The sequence below is a fragment of the Rhipicephalus microplus genome, chromosome X, assembly GCF_043290135.1.
Source record: "Rhipicephalus microplus isolate Deutch F79 chromosome X, USDA_Rmic, whole genome shotgun sequence".
Taxonomy (NCBI): Eukaryota; Metazoa; Arthropoda; class Arachnida; order Ixodida; family Ixodidae; genus Rhipicephalus; species Rhipicephalus microplus.
The window spans coordinates 171,878,860-171,894,314 of record NC_134710.1 but is presented as its reverse complement, the minus strand read 5'-3'; the positions used below and the strand labels follow the sequence as shown (position 1 = coordinate 171,894,314).

The following is a 15,455-nucleotide window of genomic DNA, read 5'->3' as shown; positions in this document are numbered from 1 at the left end:
TCCGTGACAGTTTGTGTACATGGTTCAAGCCATAGGTGTAGACCCTACCGGTAGAAGAGTGATGAATAAACCTTGTCGTTTTCCATGTCTTCCATTTTTTCCTTTCTTATGCATTTTAGCAAACGACAAAAGTAGTGAATAAAAACAAGTAACAGAATAGCTGATCATAGTTACAATTTTTAAATTTTTTTTGTTAGCCGGAGACAGTGGTTCTAATGGGAGCCAGAGGATACCTGGTAGGCTGTCCATTAATAAAACGCCTCAAATAAACACCAAGGGCGGTTCGCGAAACACCAGAGCAAACGACTTGGAAGACAGGAGAGGTTTCAAAAGGCAGGAGATGATCGCGGCCGCCGATTGCTGCTGCAACTAAAAAAAATCGTCCCGCTCGCGTTCACGGCGACGTTCTCAAAGAGCGCGTTCATCGATGAAGCCTTGTGCGCATCCACATTTGAGATGGGAATGTTTCTGCCTTTGAAAGTTGAACCCGAATATAGCGAATACGACGTGGTGCACAGGCACGAAAAATTGCGACAGAAATATGAGTAAGCGCACGTGATGGTCGCACGCAATGACGCAAGATGTAAAAATATCACACACTTACATTCGTGAGATCATCAGCCGAGTCGGCAGCACATATATGCGGCTGAAGAAAACAAGATCCATCTACACATCTCGCTAACCAGCGGTTCTGTGAAATGAGCGTAGCGCGAACGAAAGCGGGCACAAGAGGCTCAGTGCCACAGAATACCTCACGATGTCATACTGACAAGGACACGTCGCAACTATTACGTAGACGAAGTGGAAAGAGAAACTTGGCTAGTGCCTTTCCCTATAACATGATACGGGGCAGAACGATCGAGCTATAGGGGCCTGACTGTATTCCCAAAATGACTTCGCTGTCCACTTTCGGCACCACTGCGCCTCAACAGCCAGAGAAGCTATTCTCACAGTGTCCAATTCGTTGGCATGTCCAAATCACCGGAGTGCGCTCCGTTACGAAAAAAAAAAAAACGCTGAGTCGTGACGTAATGGCGCGCTTCACCACATCGGCGCACTGAACCTGCCAGCACATTCACAACGTAAAAAAAAAAAAAACTAGGTGGACGACATGTAGAGTAGTAGGACTCTTAAACAAACTTGACAAGTCAGTACGTGCGTAAGAACGTTTTGAGATGCTTGAAGAGCGATGCAGGGAATGCGTACATATCTTTCAGGGGCGTCAGGTGAGCGGCCTTGTTAAGCCTAATTCAAGGGCCAACGTGATTAGAGCCTATGCACGGCCTCAGAGATGTGCGTCTAAATGCGGGTCTCTGGGGGCAGCATTCGTTGTGGTGAAACACATTGTCTTTCTCATTTGTGTCAAGAGTGTGGCCGCAAAATATGTGGCGTCAAAATGACGTCGCAGGAGAAAGATCAGAAACAGGCGGCGCATTCCAGCCAGTCAGAAGGAGCCGAATTGGACATTTTCACGAATTGGACACCGCGAGAATAGCTCCCCAGATTTCTGGAGTGCTGAAGATCCAGTAGGACCGCCACTGCAGAGTTCAAACTCAGCCCCACCAGTCATGTTCACAGAGAGTAAAGTATTGTTAGCGTGAAATTGCGCTTGCGTATGACATGCGTACATACTGTCTTGCCGTTATTTTTTGTGCAGCTGGTCAGGATGCACGAGATAACAGCATGACCTGGAAAGTGTGGATGCGAAGCGTAGCATGCAGTGGCGTTGACAAAGGGAGGCGTTCAACCTCCTCTCCTCTCGAAAAAAAAAAATCTGGCCACCGGTGGCACGCATAGCTTTCGTGTGCTCGGCTGCTGGAAGGCGTTCTATATTGCTGCACCCTCAGGGGAGCGCTGAAGAAGGCGACATATACCGACGCGCACGTAGCCCGGCGATGTGACCATGTTCTCCACGCCTCGGGGCCCAACCGAAATGACCCGTCCGGGTAGAAGAAACGGGCAACGAGGTCAATTACATATTCCGCTCCCCACGTTTCCGACGGCATGGCGCCAGTGGCTTGTACACGCGGAAATTGCAACCGCTTTGTGTCTCCCTCGTAATGGATTACCGTTGACAAGTCATTCCGCAGAACGCTCTGGGCAGCTTCCGGGTGACAGGGAAGCCACGAGGCATCCGGTCGAGCGCGGCTGCGGTTGACCGGAGCCCGAGGGCTCAAGCACGCACACATCCGTGCCTGTGGGCGTGCGCTGGTCTGACCGAAATCGCTGGTGAGGAACGTTAAGAGAAATGGCTGGACAGCATAAACGCTGAATGAGGGCACACGTTCTTGGACATTTATTTACTTATTTATTTATTTTTTGACAGCAGCTTACACATAAACGCGGGAGGCCACGTAATGCGTATACGAAGGACAAACGGTGGTCAATTAATGCAACGGAATAGGTGCCAACAGATGGGGAACACAGCCTATAGGGTGGCAGAGAGTTGGGAGGAGTGAAGAAACCAGTAAATTAGCTGAAATAAAAATGGAATCCCCTCGCACAAGCCAATATAACGTGCAGATCATTCGAAGATGCCTTCATCCTGCAGTGTGAAAGTTTATATGCCGCTTGCTCCTATAGCGACATTACGTTTTCTAAAGAGCGCACCAGCATTCACCCTAGTTTAACCAGGAGTTGAGCGTTCGGTCGAACTTTATGACCCCTTCACCCCCCCCCCCCAAAGAAAACTCATAAAAAGGAGGCAATGGTTCAAGTTAAACGTTGTAAAGGATACATGCAATATCGGATGGTAACTTCAGTAAAGGTAGGGGAAGATAACTGTGCGGATAATTAACAAAAATTAATCAATTGAGCTCATTGAAAGGACAGACTGCTTTCTTTTGTATGTGTGCCACAATCATGGCACATATACCTACTACGGATCAGTCTTTTCCCACTCACCAGTTGAAGTGGGAGATAGCAAGCAGGCCGGTCGAGTGGCTTGTCTGTGTACAATGAAGTTATTGAAGTCGACCACCAAAGGTAGCTTTCAAGTCTACAAAAGTGAACCAAAAGTTCACTGAAGGCCAAGGGTGAACACCATCGGATAGAGTTATATTGACTCATTAAGCTCGCCTAAAGCTCTTATGTACGCAGATTATTATAATGATAATAAGGAGGAGGTTGAGGAGGCGGATAATGACAACTTCTTAGAAGACAGCAAGCACAAAAGCAGAACTCATGTATACCTGACAAGTGCGTTTCAACTGGTAACACGCTGAACAGGTTGCATTTGTCATCTTTCTACATTTATTTGTAAGCTTCAGAATGTGATTGGAGGCAGACATCTTCGACAACTGAAATATTTCTTTAAAGTCTGTGCACACAGCTAAGCCTCTCGTCGAACCCGTGCGACCAAAGCAGCGGTAATATACTGCATAGGCGTGAGTACGAAAGGGGTAAAGGGCTGGAGTGGCCACGCCTCTTCATTCCCAAGAGAGGAAGTGGGGAGGGCGCAAAGCCAGCCCTATACATTGACTTAATATGGAGAGGAGAACCCCCGCAGTGACCCTCCCCCCACTGAAGGGGAATCCTGCTAACGCTTAGAATATACTGTAGGCCAACAAATTATGGTCAATCCGGCCATGTAAATAAGCCATGATGGATGCCCTTCAGCTCTTTCATTACATGGTTTACGTAAACGAAAGAAAATCTGACTAAATTTTACTTAGTCTTGGGACTATATACAGCGGGTATGCGCACAACACCCTGTTCTGGCTCCCGCCAGGTTTGAACGGTAAAATAGGCACGAGGGGAAAGTATACGTTAAAATTAGCGTTCACGTGTTAGCGAAATTGATTGTTTATTTTGTTTCATTCTTTTTTTTTTTACAGACGAGTCATACAGCGTTTATTTTTCCATAATTCAACCTCTCTTTCTAGAAGAGCCTTCGCAACCCAAGACGGATCCAATACCGGCCAACGGAAAGCGGCAGCGCCGACACTGATGCTTATTCAGTAAAAAAAAAAAAAAAAAGAAAAAAATTTAAACGTCAGAGTGAGGCCTGTTTATTCTGGAAGCGGAGCAAGAAACGGCACGACGCAGCTCCTTTTAAGTGGCTGGCCCCAGCATACACGGCTAAGCAAAGCAGCGAGACTACGTGCCGGACCTTGCGCGAACCATAAGTGCCCCGACGACGCCACCATTCTGCGCTGAGTGATTAACAAACGTGACTACTGACCGACCTAGGTTCGCAAGCACGCGTGCTTATACGCCGGTAAACACGCAGCCAAAGTTTGTTGACGTTTAAAGCGTTTGAAGATGCCATAAATCGTACACTGTGGTCTGCAGGTCCCCCCCACAGACAAAACATCACTCGAAGTATTTTTGCAGAGGCGAGAGAGATGACCTAATCGTGCCAGCATCCTGTGACCCCCCCCCCCCCCCGAAAAGAATAAATGGCCAGAAGTGAGTTGTGGCATTGTTATATTATTATTATTAATTCATTTTTTGTAGCAACAGAAGTTTAGTTGAACACATCATATCCAGAAGTTACACTACTTTTATCTTGGCTCTTGCTTTGCACGTAAGAAGCTACTCGGGAAGTCGCTGAGGGTCACGGCTCCTTGCACAGAATTTTAAGAGGCCACGAAACCTGATCAACCTTCTGGAAATTGTGTCCCGAAGAACGTATGGGCCCACAGCTTTCGCGGAGGTCATGTTTCTGATGCCTCCACTAACATAAACGGCTAACCAATATATATATATATATATATATATATATATATATATATATATATATATATATATATATATATGCCCAGGTTATCGGAGTTTGAAAGTATGCAAACCACTATTTTCTTTTCCACATAATTTCCTAGAGTAGGCATGTTTACTTAACGAAGTTTTGACGCAACAAAAATATTTAATTTCTATGAAAAAAGTTCTGCGTCAGCTTGCGAAATACCCACTTAGGCAGTTTCTAAACTATTAGCTGTTAATTTTTAGTGTCTTTCTGCTCACTACAAATGCCACGAAATGAAAAAAAAGTACCAAGAGACACGCCCACCTGCTCGACTATGTGCGCCGTGATTGCAGTGTTCCTTAACGTTCCGCGTACAAACGATACCGCGTGGTATTTTTGTATTTCGCGGGCATCTCTAATAAGCAAAAAAGTACCAATAATTAACATGTATTAAATTGAAATGGTGTCATTGTATATTTTGCAAGCCGATCAACAACTTTCTGCATAGAACTTTCCAACTGTACCTTCGTTTCTTGAAATGTCAGTTAATTAAGTATGCCTAACTAGGCAATAAGAAGGAAAAAAAATATGTGGCTTACTCCATGCACTAGTAAGCAATATGCATTAGGTCAAATCATCAGAGTGTGCCGGCATATTTTAAAACTAATGATAGCTGGAGCACCATGTATATATCAGTGGCGTAGCCAGGGGGTGCCCCCCCCCCTCCGAATCTTTTTAATGTGACATACTGAGCACAGAATGACACTCAAACACGTCTGCTTGGCCGAGCCCCACTTCAGATTAAGGAGGTGCGTCCACATCCCCCCAGAGAAAATTTCTGCGTGTACGCCCCTGTCACTTCACAGTGTGCAAGTTTCACAGGAGCCCCAGGGGCACGCCCCTAATCCAACACGGGATCCGGACAGGTAAGTGTGGTAGAGTATCATATCGCGCTCTCTATCCCATGACAGCAAAAAATTTCGGGGGATAGACGGGCCCGGTTTGCCACCCCCTGACATGTCACTGCCTGTAATACACGTCTGCTTTCTGTCGATTCTGTTGTTCTCTATATAGGCACCCGCAATATATATTCACTTTTTCGGATTATTTTCTATTTTTCCTCCTTCACACGCCTTATGTATAGTTTCTTCCCTATCATCTTCTCTTCTTTCCACCTTTCCTTCGCTCCTTCCTCTGCCTACTGTATGGTGCGAAAACGTTCTGTGTTTAGCTTCCAAAACTACATCTAGAAAGCAATGTAGACATAAACTCAGTCTTTGCCGAAAGCACTGAGGTAACTGTGCAAGTAACCTCTCGCCGAGCTCCTCAGTGGCGCTGCCCTTATGCTTTCAAGATAAATAAACGTTCGTTGCCTCTAAGTAAAGACCAAGTATTGGCAGTGGCGTGACTCGTCAACTCCGACAAAGTTTGGAGCGACAGAGGACTCCCGCAACAGGGCCCACAGAAGACAGATCGTGTGTCGCTCGAGAAGCGATTTCTTCTTACAGTGTAGAAGAGGGTTTCATGCGTGCAAACAGCTCAAATTTTCCTCCGACAAGTGGCGTCAGTTTGGTTCGCTCCGAGTTTTTTCGCTTATGCGCTTGCCCCGTCTATATAGCCCTATCGGGTACGCAGGAAAAGACGAAACCGTGCCAAGTTTGCTATACAGGCGCTCATATAGAAAGATACGGTTTGGTACACATGTCAGATAGTGCACCAATCGCTGTTGATCCATTAGACAGCGGAACAGACGAGAGTAATAAACACAGAAATCGAAACTATACAGCGAGGGGGGGTTCAGCCTCCCCTGTTTTTGAAGCCCTGGAAGACGCGTGCAATGGTGAGAGCTCGCGACAGAACAAAGAGCTCTCGGAAGGCTAGCACCCTTAAAAGTAACGCAGTGTGATACTCATCGCGATGAAAGCGCTCCGCTGTTCGCATGTGTGTATCCCGAGCTGCCTGCTATAGTGGGGCGACATGACCTCCTCTTGTTGCACTAGAAGAACAAAAGATGAAACCAAGCAGACACTATAGGAAACAAACTCAATGGCATGGCGAAGAAGCTGAGCCGGCAAGCGATTTCCTTCGTGCACTGGTGCAGCAAGAAATCTCTCGCGCGACTCACGCTCACCGCCGCGTACACTGGACCCAACGCGCGCGTGCATCCCGCGGCTGGGAGGCCGCAGAGAAAGGAGCAGAAAATAGGGGCGGCCGCTCACGGTCTCGGAGACGCGCAGCAATCCGGGGATGCTGCAGCAGTCTTCGTTCTTGACGCTGATCCTGGTCACCGTGCGTGTGTGCGACATGTCGACGGTTTGCAACTGGCCTTCTTAGCTCGAACGAGTAGGGACAATTCTTGTGGTCCTAACCGGGCCAAGCAGTGAAAAACCACCGGTACACGAGCGTCCTGACAGCGTTCGAAACGAACGGCGAACAAAACACACTGCGCCCACTTCCGCAAGTAGGTCCGGTATGGAGCCCGCGAGGCGCGAGGAGGCGAAGCGGCAACGCCTCGCCCGGTGCACGCGCCACTTGAGAACGACGCATACTTGCCCCCCTCCCGCCATTACTTCCCCTCTCTGGGCATTTCGCAACAGGGCAGCCATTCAAGGGATGAGTATGCGCTTTTTGCTTTCCCACCCCCGACATGGGCCCCCATCCCGCCGTATACGGCGCAAGAAGGTCAAACGGCGGAGCGGCACTCCGCCACTTCATGCGTGTGTACAGCTTGCGAAACTCGACGCTATGTCGCCTCCTCGCCCCGACAACAGCGAGGGCGGAATGAGCTACGCTTATTGTTTCTGCTTCACAGAATAAGAGCGCGCCTCGGCTGCTTTCGCTTTCGTTGTTTGGATGGGACTGCCACTGGCCTGACAGCGCCTGGACATCTGCGGCGCACCTGGCGCCGCCAACGAAGGCGGCCAGCCTCGACTCGGGCCCGCGGCGTGCCACAACGGCGCCCAACGACACCATTGAACAGCGGGACAGTAAGGAGGGATTATGGCGTCAATGGAGCCTGATGGCCTCTGAACACGCCACTAAAATGGCTCCCGAAGAAACAACAACAAAAAAAAAAACGCCGTGTAGAAAGCTGCATTCGCGCGAGACACCACGGATCATGAAGAAGGTCCCGGGGTCAATCTCGCAGATCGTCGGAGCTTGTAAGCTACTCGCTTACGCCTCCTTTGTTCCCACCCACGTATATTTGGGTGGTGGCCTGTGCTAGAGGCCCATGTTTCCGCAACCTGGAAAGCCTCGGTTCCTTCTATACATGGAAGATATTTACGTAACAGCAGGAAGTTTATCTTGTCCCAAAGAGGAGTAGTAGCGAGTGTCATATCTTTATGAAATCCCATCAAACTGAGGAGTGAGAGAGGACAAAGAGGGTGGTCATGTTATGAATCAGCGCACAGTCATATCTACACATGTCAGTTCCTCATCGTCATTGTCAGCTTAGATCCACTGCTGGACGAAGGCCTCTTTTATTGATCACCGAATTAGGCTATATCGTGCGAGCTGATTCCATTTCACCACTCAATCCAACCACTTCAGGCTGCTGCGAATTTCTGAACCATTCTGTTAATCTAACCAACCACTAGTTGTTTGTCCTAAATGCATTACGTAGCAGGCCCATGTCCTTTTTTTTTTCGATTGATGTCAGCTAGAACGTCAGCGACCCATTTCTTTCCTCACCCATTCTGTCGTCTTCTAACCTGTTGATGCTACGCCTACCATTTTTCGTTCCAACGCACGGTGCGCGATTCTTGAGTTTTTTCTCTAGTTTCTTTGATATCCCCGAATTTCTGCCCTATATGCTATAGAAACGGCAATATGTGGATGTATACTTTTCGCTTCATGGACAGCATTACATTACCTGTCATTATTTGGGAATCACTTCCGTATGCACTCAAGCTCTAGCCCATTATTATTCTTTGGTGTATTTCATTTTCGTGAGTAGGCTTCCCTGTGAGCAAGTGACCCAGAGATACATATTCTAGTGCGAACTCCAAAGGTCGTTTTTCAATCGCGAGCTGTCTATTTCGCCAGGCTATTAATTACTTTACTGTTAGAGAGAGGTATAGACTTTATTAATTTCTGGCAGATTGCTGGGATGGGCTCCCACCTAGGGGCCAACGGAGAGACCGTGTCTCCCGGCAGCTTCCTTGGCCTGCTGGATCGCCCAAAGTTGTTCGTCCAGGCCCGAACTGAGCAGCGCAGTCCGCCAACGTGCCCGAAGGTCTTCATTGGAAGTCGCGACCCCAGAATTTCTGACTAATGCTGCTCATTCCCATAGGATATCGTCAAGAGTGGCTCTGGTGGTACAGTACTGGCACAGATTAGAACTATTAGACGTCGGGATATATGTGGTGCATGATGACAGGGTTCGTGTATGTGCGTGTTTGTAGCCGCCGCCACTGAACGGACTGGGCCCGATTTAGCTTGGGGTGAGGCGGAGGGTACTCACGCCTTTGCAGTCGACGACATCACCCTCTGGGTGTGCGATGGCAGTGATGGTTCCATTGAACAGAGATTACAGGAGGGGATTGACACAGTCGAACGGTATTTACAAGGAACTGGACTATCCTGCTCGGCGGAGAAATCTGAGCTACTGCTATATCGCCCTACACTTAGAGGTCGGCCACCCAAACAACATCCCCAAGCGCAGGCACACGCTGATATAAAACTCACTACAAGTGATGGTCACGCCATACCCACCGTGGACAAAATCCGAGTGCTAGGTTTGATCATAGAAAGTAAGGGTACCAACGGAGAGACAGTTCGCAACATTGAAGCCAGAGTGTCTAACACGATGCGCCTCATTAGGCGCATTACCAACAAACACAAAGACATGAAAGAGGCTAGCATCATCCGTTTGATAAAATCATTTGTTCTAAGTCACATCACCTATACGGCGGCGTACCACCGATGGTTCACCGTGAAAAAGTCAAAACTCAACAGCCTAATTAGGAAAATTTACAAACAAGCGCTACGTTTGCCTCAAAACACCAGCACCAAACTACTCCTTCAACTAGGTTTACACAATACCCTTGAGAAACTTATGGAGGCGCAACAAATCTCCCAATTCTAGCGATTAGCCAAGACTAAGCCAGGCCACCAGATTCTATGTAATCTCGGTATTTCTTACCACACTCAACACGGAGACAAACACGACATACCACGCACTATCCGTGCTAAGCTAACAGTACCACCCATACCAAGAAACATGCACCCTGAACACAACAAGGGCAGATGTGTCAGTAGAGCCAGAGCCATGTGAAAGATGTTTGGGCGCAACCACGAGGCAGTCTTTGTCGACGCAGCACGCTACCAGGAACTTCACCACTTCGTGGCTGCTGTCGTAGACCACACACAACAATGCAAAAGCAGCGCGTCAATCATCACACGGAACGTAGAAACGGCAGAGGAAGTGGCTATCGCGATGGCCATAGCCCACACTAACGCCCCATGCGTAATCAGCGACTCGCAGGCAGCCGTTCGAAACTACGCCAGCGGCAGAATCTCCCCCGAGGCATTGCGGATTCTTAGTACAGGCAAAATTCACGAGGTGGGCAAATACGTACACATCTTGTGGTTCCCTGCCCACACACCACTAGGTAACGCGGAGGCCAGTCCGAATGAAGTGGCGCACAACGTGGCTCGAGGTCTTACGTTCCGAGTCACGTCAGACGAAGCGGCCACCCAAACGTACCTTTCTGCGCCGGTGTGGGAATGGGACGATCGGATCACTAAACTTAATGGCATAATTCAACACTACTTTACTTTTGTCTTCAGTTTTTTTTTTCACATTTAGTCCTACTTTTACACTTGGTCGCTACAAGTAGTCTTTATTTTTAAATAAATGAGAATTTCTTGTTTGTAATTGAGTGCTATGGTGATTTCAGCTGTGAATGGAGAGCTTTGAGACCACTCTGATGATATTCATCAGCCTCTTTGCGCCCACTGCAGGGCAAATAAAGGCCTCTCCCACGTTTCGCTAATCAATGCGGTCCTGCAGTGCTTGCTGTGGCTACGTTATCCCCGCAAACCACTTAGCCTCATCTGCCCACATGAGGCTTCGAAACAAGGCACCCTCCGTGCTAAGCTATCACGGCGGGTCCACCACCATGTGCAGTACGCTCGGTGCAACCTGTTTATGAAACGTAACTGTCAATTCCGTGCCACATGCAGCGCTACATTGTTTGCATCACATGCTGACAGGAGCCTCAACTACCGATCGGCACTGCTTTATGACCATGCTCAAAAATTTGTTGCGTCGTTCTATTCAAAGTGATGTCAGCAATGGCTTCTTCTCATAATAGAACCACTGGGACATTCGATCGTTCAACTCTAACGCTAGCTTAGCCATGACATGCAGAGCAATGGCAGCAAACAGTGTTCATTTTAAAAGGAGTCCCGTCGCGGTGGCCTAGTGGCTAAGGTACTCGGCTGCTGACCCGCAGATTGCGGGATAAAATCCCGGCTGTGGCGGCTGCATTTCCGATGGAGGCGGAAACGCTGTGGGCCCGTGTGCTCCGATTTTGGTGCACGTTAAAAAACCCCAGGAGGTCGAAATTTCCGGATCCCTCCACTACGGCGTCTCTCATAATCATACGGTGGTTTGGGGACGTTAAACCCCACACATCATTCAATCAATTTTAAGAGGAGGTGAATGGTAGGGAAGTTAGGAAAGTAGGCATTTATAACGCTTACCCGTGTAAACCCAGACGTAATTTTCCTACCTTCCCTACCATTCACCTCCTCTTAAAGGGTGGTATAGCGGCCGTGACCAGACTACCAACGAATTACGTCGCTTGTTTTCATAGTGTTTGGGGTAACAGATATCAGCAATTATAATAAAAAAGCGGATTATACTTTTTACTGTGCTGTTCGCGATATGTCAGCTAGTGCGACGAGCAAGTTTATAAGAGTGCGCATGAAGACCTTTGAAGTATACATACCTTCATCTTGAGATGATTGATGTTATATAAAATTATTACGAAATCTCTGTTGTTTTTGTTGACTAGAGTCATTCCTAAAATTCTCTCCCAAAATTAATTCTAAAGATCGAACCAAAGAATGAGCCATCGGAAATCACGGGGGAAATACGACTATATGAGAGCAGGCAAAATAAAGTGCACTCGTAGTCAAAATTTTCATCAGTGTCAGTAGACTATTGAATTACACACTAAAGTTTCCTTAAAAAAAACTTCCCGTTCTGAGGAATTCAATCTCACATTGATAATTTGAGCTCTGGTGTAACGAAACGCAAGAAATAACGTTTGCATACCGGCCGCCAAACTGAAAAGTTAAAAAAAAACACCACCCTAAGGAGAGGTGGTTAACCAGCGAAGCGGAAACTTGCGGCCCCGGTGTTTATGACTGGGTTAATTCTGATGGGTTGCTAAAGTCTGTGTCTTATGATAAGGCTACACGCACGCTACAAGCGCTAATTGCACCTCTGGGTTCGAGCTGACAAGTTGAGCTTCACACTGCTCCAAACTTCCTACAATGCCTAAAGATATTTCAAATTATCTGGCTTTCGGTCACTCTCCTAAGAGATGTGATAGGATGTTGGCCAACCACCACACCACGAACAAGCGTCACGGTACAACGTAGGATATGTTTTACTGAGCCGCAATAAATTTATAAAGACTCCCGTCTGCACCTTGCGGAGATCCGTAGTGTCTTCCCCTTCAGGGCACGATATTTTTGTCGTGTAGTCTACCGGTAAATAAGAGTGTCTTGTGGGGCTATTAAATGGGATTAGAGTCCAGGAGGCTGACGCTCCGCTCGGTTGGTCAAGTTCCTCTTTGTGACAGCGGATTTGGTCCGTGACTTTGGCCTTCCAGCCGGAAGCATTTGATCTATATGAGGTGCAAGGGAGCGTTGAAGATAGGGCGGAAGCATGAAGTCCCTTTTTGACAAGACATCACCCAACAGCTCACAACTGAATTCGCCCAGAACCCGCGGCAACAATCGCAGCAGCGGCCTTATCGACCCCTTTTTCCCTAATGGAAAGCGCTATTCCAGGGCGTCGTCCCATCCCAGTGAGCAGCAGCGGTTGTCCCAGCTCGTTGCGTGGCGCAGCCAGCAGCCGGTGGTTGGGCCAAGAAGGGCGCGGCCATCGTGATCTCGCGCGCGCGCAGCCACACCTGCTGTCAGGCGGTTCCGGGGCGATCTGAACGTTTACTTTTGCGTTGCGTATGTGTCGCTCGCGCTTCGGTCCGCGAGGAGGCCGTTGCGTGTTGCGCTGTGCTTCTTCTGCCTCCCTTGACCTTTCGCTCTACTCTCAAGGACAGTGGCACGCACGTCCATGACGCTTCTATCGCGGAACGAAGTGATGACGACGAACGAAGCGTCATCGCAGGGGAGGGGACGTCCGATACGACGTGCGGTCGCATGCGAGAGGCGGCTTCCATGGGTGTGACCGCGAGCCCTTGTCACTCGGAGATTCCAGAAGCGCTGCCAGACACCGTGTTCACGTGCCGAGCTTGAGCTTCCTGCATGCACCGCGATGTCGCGGTTGCATTTTAGGCGTGCCTGAACGTTTACAACTTTCTTGCGCACAACAACATCATGGGCATAGACCAATCTCTAAGCGTTTGTTACTTTTACCAATGGGTTGGCGTCAACATAGCAGTTGCACGTAGCCTGCTCAGCTCCACAAAAATGTAAAAAAAGGTGGAACATTTCAGAAGCTTAATTTGTTGGGTGAGTTGGTTAACTTCAATGGGGTACACCATAGCGAAAACTTGGAAAAAAAAAACAGATTCGAGAAAAGAAATGAAAAGGTCGGGCGATTAGCCCGACTTCTCTGCTACCTCCCACTTCTTTTCTCGAATCTGTTTTTTTTTTTCAAAGTTTGCGCTATGATGTATGCCACTGAAGTTAAACTGCCACTATAGTATCCACACTTGTACATCCACGCTCAGCACTGAAACCTCAATAGCGGGCCAAAATATTTTGTTCATAGCTAGCTTGACAATCCGCACTTAATAGCCGAAGTTGTCACTCCTTTGTAGAGTGAATTTTTAGTCGTACAATAAATCAAAGATTTCATGTTCTTAACTTCCCTCTTCGTTTGTCTATATCATTGCTGAACTTTGTCTGTAAGGATTACATGATATTTCTTTACGTTGTCTATGTTTTGGTGTCTAATCTATGCCGATAATTTCGATGTCATGTACTATGGCTTATTTCAGTGTGCTGCGAAAGGCTAAAGGGGACCTGCTACTTTATTTGAGCATGATCAGAAAACGCTACCGATCGGTAGTAGAGGCTCTCGAGAACAAGCGAGCCAATTATTTGAGCGCAGCACACGGCTTGCTATTCACAATAAATTATCAAAGTCTGCTCAAAATTGCTTTATTTTCTCTCGACAAATGACGGAGGAAGCTCAAAAATCACTCGAAGACCTTCTATCAGCCATTGGCTGATTTAAACATGGCGCTCCCGGTCACCTTTTATAAGGTTAATTGTTTTAATTTTTATAATTACTGTCATTAATAATGATTGCTCGCATCTGCTGACAGATTTTTCCATAGTAAGGGAACGCCGCAGGTAGCACGCAGATGTCTGCTCTCTCTAACTTTTAAATGATATTGCACACATTTCTTGAGTGGGCGCGGCGAGGCAGCGGGAACCATGTCGCTCATCCAGAAATTTTTTTTCACCACACAGGTCTGCCTTTTCGTCGCAAGTATCGGCCCCAAACCGGTATTTGGAGCGGATGAATACGCCTGCGCAACCTAGGTAGGCGCGTGCACGGGTTCAACGTGTCGAGAAGATTACCACATCGAAAACATCGGCTATCAACCATTGCTGCTGCCCCAACAACCACAGCTGCGCAGCCTCAGTCTTCTGCACTGGGGTCTTCCAGCGACTGTGACGTCATCGGTCCAACCTATAAAGGATCAACCGTGGCTGCAGTTCACCAGTGGGCGCGGCGAGGCAGCGGGAACCATGTCGCTTATCCAGAAATTTTTGTTCACCACACAGGTTAGTGAAACCGTGTCGACACTTCGCTGCGATGATGCAATGCTGATTATTTTGCCGTGCCCACGGTCCTGTGTCTTGTATGTTCAAAACTGCTTGCGTATATGAGTGCTTCTTTGTGGGGACGTGGAAGAGAACCCAGGTCCAACCATTGAGGAAATGTTCGCGAAAATTCAGAGTGGCCAGGAAACCACCTTAAAGGAACTTACTGATGTTCGAGAACGACTAACAATGACTGAAAATACTGTTGCAAATTTCGACACTCGATGGAATGATCTCGACACACTGCTCCTTGAAATTCGGGAGAAAACTTTACAAATTGACACACTACAGACAAAGATATCAAATCTCGAACGGGTCATTGAGCAACAGTCTCAGAAACTTGTCGATTTGGAAGACCGAAGCCGCCGTTCCAACCTTGTCGTCTTCGGCGTTGAAGAGGACAGCGAAGAAAACGATGAAAGCTTAAGAATAAAGGTTATAGACGGCATTTTCGAACGGAAGCTTAAACAGAAGTGCAGCTCTGTCGCTAGAATCCATCGCATTGAAAGGCCTGGTGCCACTAAAAGGCCAGTTATTGTTTACTTTCAAGATTTTCTTGAGAAAGAGACAATTTTGCGCCGTGCGAAGAACTTGAAAGGCACGGAAATATTTGTGCAAAATGATTTTAGCAGAGCTACGCTGCGCAAGCGTAAGCTTTTGTGGAAAACAGCGAAGGATGATAAAGCTAACGGCAAGGAAGCTTATCTTATTCATGATAAGCTGAAACTTG

At 47.7% G+C, this 15,455-nt stretch overlaps 1 protein-coding gene across 2 annotated transcripts in view; it reads right to left on the bottom strand.

Moving 5' to 3' along the window:
• The window catches only part of LOC119177167 (uncharacterized), a 42,697-nt gene that overhangs the window by 12,338 nt on the left and 14,904 nt on the right, over positions 1-15,455 (bottom strand). Inside the window, exon 1 of one of the 2 annotated variants that reach the window (XM_037428569.2) lies at positions 6,907-7,136. The exons of the other annotated variant lie outside the window; for it this stretch is intronic. Within the exon in view, the coding sequence (XP_037284466.1) occupies positions 6,907-6,993 (87 nt within the window). The 5' untranslated portion in view covers positions 6,994-7,136. Of the gene's footprint in view, positions 1-6,906; positions 7,137-15,455 lie in introns of those variants that run through there. 2 annotated transcript variants of the gene reach the window in all.